The sequence below is a fragment of the Gadus chalcogrammus genome, chromosome 1 (genome assembly GCF_026213295.1).
Source record: "Gadus chalcogrammus isolate NIFS_2021 chromosome 1, NIFS_Gcha_1.0, whole genome shotgun sequence".
NCBI classification, from domain to species: domain Eukaryota; kingdom Metazoa; phylum Chordata; class Actinopteri; order Gadiformes; family Gadidae; genus Gadus; species Gadus chalcogrammus.
Window position 1 is genome coordinate 26,002,823 of NC_079412.1, and position 8,197 is coordinate 26,011,019.

The window sequence follows — 8,197 nt, forward strand, 5'->3', positions numbered from 1 at the left end:
TGTGACATCACACAGGAAGCAGGAAGTTAGATGTGTTCAGTTGGAACACTCAGGAAGTTCCCTTTACAGGAATTGATGGAGATGAATTGATTGATTGATTGATTGATTGATGATTGATTGATTGATTGATTGATTGATTGATTGATTGATCGATTGATTGACATGACAGCCATGGATTGATACATGTCCTTACCTAATATGATGAGACTGTTGCCAAAAAGTCACTAACATTTCCTCAAAGTACAAATATTAATGCCACCTAAGATGCCACATCAAACAAAAAGTATGATCACATTTGAATCGAATATGAAATCAGCACAAAGATAAAAATGAAACAGCATGTTCCTGTCACACCAAATCCAAAATATGTTACTGTTTTTTTCATTTCCTGTAAAGTTGATCTAGGATCTTGATGTTAGGATACCATCAAATGAAAATGTACTTTGCAGGGCTTAACCTTGCTAGCTGATGTTATTAATCTCTTGTTGTTTCTACCTTCGAATTTCCTTCGGTCTGTGTCTTGGAAGGCAATATCTTACAGTTTGACTTTGAATTGGCAATTACAATGAACTCGCAAAATATGACACTGCCAACTTATCTAGAAAAAACGTATACGAAGAAGTCTACAAATGAAATATATAGACTTCATGAAATATGAAATTCAACACTTTTCTTCTCCTTGTCCTCCTACTCCTGCTCCTCATCATCTTCCTCCTCCTACTCCTACTCCTCCACCTCCTCCTCCTCCAACTCCCCCACCTCCCCCTCCTCCTCCACCTCCTCTATGGAGGTCTAACACAGACAGCCGCCACCAGGCAGAATACAGCCGTGGTCCATTATTTGAATCCAACGATGCATCTCTATTTCGGTTTGCAATCCACTTATGTCTAATGTGAACGCCTGCGTTCTGCTGAAGGCTCTGAATGTCCCCGCTAAATATAAAAAGCAGGCAGAGCCCTGTGATGAGCATGAAGAACGGTAATGTTGATTCAAAACACAAGCCAAGCACCCACAACACACTTAAACAACGCAGACGGATGTGCTCACAGATAAACGCACGCGCAGACACACACACACACACACACACACACACACACACACACACACACACACACACACACACACACACACACACACACACACACACACACACACACACACACACACACACACACACACACACAATGAGTCTTTTGATTCATCTCTCCCTCTCTCAACACACATGCACACAAACATACACATTTCACACATTTACCCTGTGTTTCTGTAGACTGAGTGAACCAGCCAAACTTTCCTTTCTTCTTCTCAGTGAGGTCGGCTAAGGTGACACCTTGGTGACACCAACATGCAGTTCACAGAGTCAGACAGCAGGGATGGGGTAAGTGAGTACACTACAAAACAAAAGTCAGCAGGGAATAACACTACAGTACAAACCAGTGCATACAATAAATACTATACAGACACAGTTTCTTTGTCCAGACAATTCTATAAAATGAAGGTGAATGTTGTGAGTTGAAGGTAAAACATGATGAAGGTTAGATTAGTGGCTCTGAATAATGAGGGTGGTGTGGTCTGTATGGAGGGATTTCTTAAACTAGGTCAACTCATACATTATTGAATATAAATAATAGATAGGAAATATAGGACTGATATAGGAAAGAATTTGGATTCTTAGCTGAAAGTACTTTAGTCACACTAAAAAACATGTTTTCATTGTTGAATATACAATGGAAAACCGGAGGCCACTAATACGATAGCTCTAATAAATAAAGCAATACAACATTTATCGTTATGAACACGAACTGAGGTGAAATAATCACTGTCAATGAAAACAAAATTGGAAGATTTTGGTAGGTTCTGGACACAGAAACAGTGCACTGTAAATCTGAAGAAAAAAAACAACTAAGAAGCATGGTGAGGAGGAGGTAGAAGAAGAAGAAGAAGAAGAAGAAGAAGAAGAAGAAGAAGAAGAAGAAGAAGAAGAAGAAGAAGAAGAAGAAGAAGAAGAAGAAGAAGAAGAAGAAGAAGAAGAAGAAGAAGAAGAAGAAGAAGAAGAAGAAGAAAAAGTAGAGGAACAAGAGGATGTTAGCGCTACATTACAGGGAAAGAGTTAATCCACAAGGAACAGCAACACTGCAGGAACTACGAAGAGAAGAGTTAGCAGCCCGGCAGTCTCTAAAAGGCTCTAGACAGTGCTAGATGAAACAAGAAAGAGCAGGGTTACAGCAGAGACCAGAGTAAGGGAATAGAAAGACACAGACAGATAAATGTGCTGGGGATAGTATAACTCAAGGTTGAAAGGCACTAAAGCAGACGTTAGAAGACAGTGGTATATAGGGAGGGAGGTTAGCAGCATGGTTGTGTACGGTTACCGGTACACAAGACACCGCAAGGGTAACTTTCCTGAGATGTACAAAGTGATGCTCATACTGAACAGACACACACTCACACACAGGCACTTAGACACACACACACACACACACACACACACACACACACACACACACACACACACACACACACACACACACACACACACACACACACACACACACACACACACACACACACACTATATATACAGATATTTATATCTCATACAGATAATAGACCGGAATCGTTGATGATCAGAAGGTTATCCACCTAGTTAGCACACACAACCTTTAAAACCCCAATTAGACAAATCCAGATTTTTTTATTTATTTATATATATATATATATATATATATATATATATATATATATATATATAATGTGCAGGCGTCGGGAGAAGTTAAAAAGAGCATGAGAAAATAAATCTAAAGAAAGACAGATACAGAGAGAAGGAGAGAAGGAGAGAGAGATAGAGAGAGGAGAGAGAGGGAGTGTGAAAACAATAAGGGATGAGGGAGAGAGTGTGAGAGAGAGATGGGGGGAGAGAGAGAGGGAGAGTGAGAGTGAGAGAGAGAGAGAGGGAGAGAGAGAAGAGAGAGAGGAAGAGAGAGAGAAGCAGAGAGAGAGAGAGAGAGAGAGGGACAGAGAGAGGGCGAGAGAGAGAGAGAGAGAGAGAGAGAGAGAGAGAGAGAGAGAGAGAGAGAGAGAGAGAGAGAGAGAGAGAGAGAGAGAGAGAGAGAGAGAGAGAGAGAGAGAGAGAGAAGCAGAGAGAGAGAGAGAGAGAGAGAGAGGGACAGCGAGAGGGAGAGGGAAAGAGAGAGAGAGAATGATGATAGAAGGAAAGAACTATTGGACGTAGAGGAAATAAATGGAGACGGTTGGAGACGGAAGGAGAATCTTCAAACGGACAGCAAGGCATCGCCTACGCACAACGCCAGCCAAGAGCTTTCCCACAAATGTGCAAATGTGGAACACATATCCTGTGATGTTCAGCGTTTTCTCTTGTGATGTTCAGCATTGTATCTTGTTTAAACGAAGTGCCAATGTAATTTTAATTGGAACAAGTGTCGTGTGGTCGGTATGAGGCACACAATAAATCCCCCGAAAGGTTTGAGAGTGAGGACATACTGACTGTTATGGACCGTGTGTTCTTGTGTATTCCTGTTCGGTCTATTCTTGATGAGGGTTGTCAGTGTGTGTTGTGTGTTACATAATTAATTTAATCTCTGTAGCAACCTCTAAATATGAGGAGAAGAAATTATCAACACACGTCAAACTGATGAATTGTCATTGGTCGTAATCAAGTGGCTAAGAATTATACAAACAGTAAAGGTTATAGCATGGGCAGTAAATCCTGGTCAGATCTCTCCACACATGTACAGGATTCATGTACAGAATTCATGGCAAGCTACTTTGAAATCATGCAGTCATATACTTTGTGACTACTAGAGGGCGACATTACCTCTGTAGTCTATACATCTTCCTGATACATATTATTATTTGTATCGAACTCTGAGGTTCTAGGAATTATTTGGCCCTATGTAATTAAGCTAGGGCGAGGTCATTTTGAGTAACCAGCCAGAAAAAAAACAACTGAAAAAAGTCCCACCCCTCCCTTCAGGCCTCCATCCAAAGCAACTCCCCCAGAACACATGACTAGCTCATTAGCTTTAGCAATTGGTCTGCCTAGCATTGACTCCGGTCAAGCGCAATGAGTGCAGAGGGCGTGCAGGTAGCCAGGTAGGTATAGGCAGACAGGTAAGGATTTTAATAATTTCATTCAGGGCTGAGTGAAATGATCAGCCTTATTACAGGGCCTGTGATATCATCCGCTTCTGAACTGTATTGATGTAGTAATTATATATAATGGTAGTTAATGTAGCAATCTTGAACAACAGTCTGCGCACACACACACACACACACACACACACACACACACACACACACACACACACACACACACACACACACACACACACACACACACACACACACACACACACACACACACACACAGACGCACATACATGCCCTCTCATCAAACCGTTTGTCCTGTTGTTACCATGGTAGCACAATGTCAAGGCCACGGCAGAATAATTAGTATGTTGGTAGTTTAAGACAAAATGTTATATTTTCCTTTGTTTCAAGGCAATCGTTTTTCCTTGAAACCAACATATTGTTCCTCACTGTTTCCGGATCGAATTTAATAGACATTGGGATATGCCAATGCCCAATGGTCACACTATACTTGACTAGAATTCGTGTAGTCTGAGAAAAAAGATACTTAATAACAATGCCTGTTAATGGGAACTTCAACAGGGAGCAACAGGGAGTGTATTACTAGTCATCAACAGGACAGGGCGACAACAAACTTAAAGCAAGTAAATCCCCCAGAAAGATGCACGCCGCTTTTTGGCGGACGGTTGCTGCTATGCAATTCTACAGCTTCACACATACTTCAGCCGCGCGGATGACTCGCGGATGACTCACAGTAGTCCAACAGGCCATAGCGCACAGGAGAGACCTCTTCACGTGCGTGTATAAACAACAATTGAACGGAATGTGTAAAGGCTCATGGATTACATTCCCACATCGCGGCTCCTAGCAGTGGGCTTAGATGAAGTGGATGAAATGTTGTGAGGCTCACTGCTCAGTGTAAAGTTGTAGGAGGACAACAGACAGACAGGCATACAGGACGTGTGTGTGGTCCATTTTTGCTGTTCAACCAGTGTGATGGTCGACCTTACATTTAAAGGAGATGTCCAGTTTGAATGTAATTGTTTTGATCCATTCACTATTTTTGTGATTGAACTCTGTAGATATGAGGGAGGTAGGTTTGTATATGCGTAACACAGATTGTACAACAGACGTTAGCCATTGCTGTTAAGAGATGTTTAAGCTTGAGAAAGAAATGGCCACATGTCAGCTTTGCTCTTCTACTATATTTGAAGGGGAAAAACACATAAAAATACAGTAGTTACACATTCATGTTCTTTTCACTGCCACTCAAACTGCCATTTGGCCTGCAGGGATTCAGTTTAGAAATACATAAATTAAAATCAAGTGTTAAGAGATGGAGATAGAGAGAGAGAGAGACAAGAGCATGAGAGAGAGATAGGGGGGGAGAGAGAGAGAGGGGGGGGGAGAGAGAGAGTAAAGAGAGAGAGAGAGAAACGAGAGAATGAGAGAGAGAAAAACGAGAGCATGAGAGAGGGAGAGAGATAGAAAGAGGGAAAGAGGGAAAGAGAGAGAGATAGAAAGAGGGAAAGAGAGAGAGAGAGAAAGAGGGAAAGAGAAAGACAGAGAGAGAAAGAGAGAGAGTAGAGAGTAGAGAGTAGAGAGTAAGAGAGAGAGAGAGAGAGAGAGAGAGAAAGAGAGAGAGAGAGAGAGAGAGAGAGAGAGAGGAGAGAGAGAGAGAGAGAGAGAGAGAGAGAGAGAGAGAGAGGAGAGAGAGAGAGAGAGAGAGAGAGAGAGAGAGAGGGGGGGGGGGGGAAGAGTGTGATGGGGAAAGAGGTAGATAGAGTCACATAGAGCTTAAAGGGGACCTATTGTGCTTTTTCGACTTTTATGACCTATAAACGTTGTTATAATGATTGATAGTCATGTTTAACCATATTAAAGTGTCAAATAATGATGTACATACATTTCGACGTATTCCCTGCTGACAGCCTGGGGGGGATGTGCAGAGCGCTAAACACTCGGGACAACGTTTGGGATTCACAGGAATCATCTACGTAGACCAGGGGTGCCCAACCAGTCGATCGCGGTCTACCAGTAGATCGCCGACAGATCCCAAGTCGATCGCGAGGGTTTTTTTTTTTTTTTTTTTTTTAATTAAATTAAATTTGCGCGGGACATATACGCGCGGTAGCGCATGTGCTGTTAACAGCAGTTGAAAGCCGTCAACAGTAGTTACACACTCCTATACGTTGGCATGGCTGAGGGGAAACAAGCTAAGACCTACCATTTTCACCCTGAGTGGGAGGAAGATTATTGATTATCGTTGAGAAGGTGCCGTGCGCAGACGGAATGAAACCCCCACTGAAGTCCGTAGGTTCACGATACAATCCCCCCGTCAACAATTGTTCTCTACCCCCCCCCCCCCCCCCCCCCCCCCCGCTTGAAGGTAGGTTTGCTGGTAGATCTCGGGAGGTTGGCTACTTGAAAAGTAGATCTTGGGTCAAAAAAGGTTGGGCACCCCTGACGTAGACGTACTCCTGCCGCGCCCCCATATGCCTGGTCAAACTTCCCGCGTGCGCTTCAAGGAAGGTAACCAATCACAACGGAGTTGGGTTGGCAGGGAGGGGGCGGAGAAGGACGAAACCGAGCATTGACAGAGAATGCTGAAAGCGCCCAGATGAGAGGAAGAGTTTCCCGAAAATCGACATCGTTTTTTGTGTATGGTTAAACATGACTATCAATCATTATAACAACGTTTAGAGGTCATAAAAGTCGAAAAAGCATAATAGGTCCCCTTTAAGGGTGTTAGCTGGGTGTCAGTTGACGGTTGAGTGGCGCTTACGGTTGCGCTTGCCGTCTTCGTCGCAGTCCTCGTCGTTCTCTGGGTCGATGTCCTCGGCCTGCGTGATCCAATCCAGGTAGCCCTTCAGGTCCTCCTCCAGCTGCTGCTTCTCACGCAGCTTCTGGAAGTCTCCACGCGCCTTCGCCTTCTCGCGCTCCTTGGAGAACTCTCTGGAAAGGCCCAAACGTCGCCCCGCGAAAGAAACCCGTCACTGGTGGAAGTGATTATTCGTGTTCAGCTTGCAATGGAAAACCATTGCAACCATTCCAAGAGAAAAAAGGTTGAAGCTGTTGTTATCTGTGATGATCTATTAAACCATTCAACTGTTTGCCACTGTATAGCTCAGCTTATTTGGTCAACTTATGGGGATACTTAGTAGTCAATACAACTAACTTCAAACTGTCAGTTGAGTTCATAAGCCTATTTATAAACCGGCTAATTATGAATACCCTGCCTTTAGACGGACAGCGGACAGCCAAAAAATAGTAGGAAAGAAAAACACAATTAGTCAAAGTGAGATGCGGCACCTACCCACTCAACACTCCCAAAACAAGGTTCAGGACGAAGAAGGAGCCAAAGATAACCAGACTGACGAAGTAAAGCCAGGGCAGCTCGAAGCCCATCGCATCATTCATCTGCCACAGAGAGAGAGGAGGAGAGAAGGGGAGGGGGGGAGGAGAGGAGAGGAGGGGAGGGGAGAGGAGAGTCGAGAGGAGAGGGGTGAAGCAGAGAGGAGAGGAAAGGAGAGGACAGGACAGGAGTGAAGGAGAGAGAAGAGGAGAGGAGAGGACAGGAGAGGGGAGGAGAGAGGGGAGGAAAAGTCAGGAGAGGACAGGAGAGGAGAGGAAGCAAAAAAATAATTCAATATAACTTCCTATTCTGAGTTCCCTTTGTACATTTCCAACATTTGCATAATATCAGATAATTCATTATATGCTGTGTTTGAACTTTGTCTCTTTCTGACACCTTAAACTCTTAAATAACTTTAGCAGTGAAGAATCACCATGGCAACACATGTGTGTGTGTGCATGTGTCTCTATATGAATGTGTGTGTGTGTGTGTGTGTGTGTGTGTGTGTGTGTGTGTGTGTGTGTGTGTGTGTGTGTGTGTGTGTGTGTGTGTGTGTGTGTGTGTGTGTGTGTGTGTGTGTGTGTGTGTGTGTGTGTCTCTATATATGTGTGTGTGTGTGTGTGTGTGTGTGTGTGTGTGTGTGTGTGTGTGTGTGTGTGTGTGTGTGTGTGTGTGTGTGTGTGTGTGTGTGTGTGTGTGTGTGTGTGTGCGCGTGTGTCTGTGTGTTTCATA

The 8,197-nt window shown here is 43.7% G+C and overlaps 1 protein-coding gene across 1 annotated transcript in view; it reads right to left on the reverse strand.

Moving 5' to 3' along the window:
• The window catches only part of cacna1db (calcium channel, voltage-dependent, L type, alpha 1D subunit, b), a 62,125-nt gene that overhangs the window by 24,289 nt on the left and 29,639 nt on the right, over positions 1–8,197 (reverse strand). Inside the window, exons 8-9 of the mRNA XM_056598558.1 lie at positions 7,427–7,530; positions 6,896–7,065 (exon numbers count right to left, since the gene is read on the reverse strand). Coding sequence (XP_056454533.1) covers positions 6,896–7,065; positions 7,427–7,530 — 274 coding nt within the window. The remainder of the gene's footprint in view (positions 1–6,895; positions 7,066–7,426; positions 7,531–8,197) is intronic.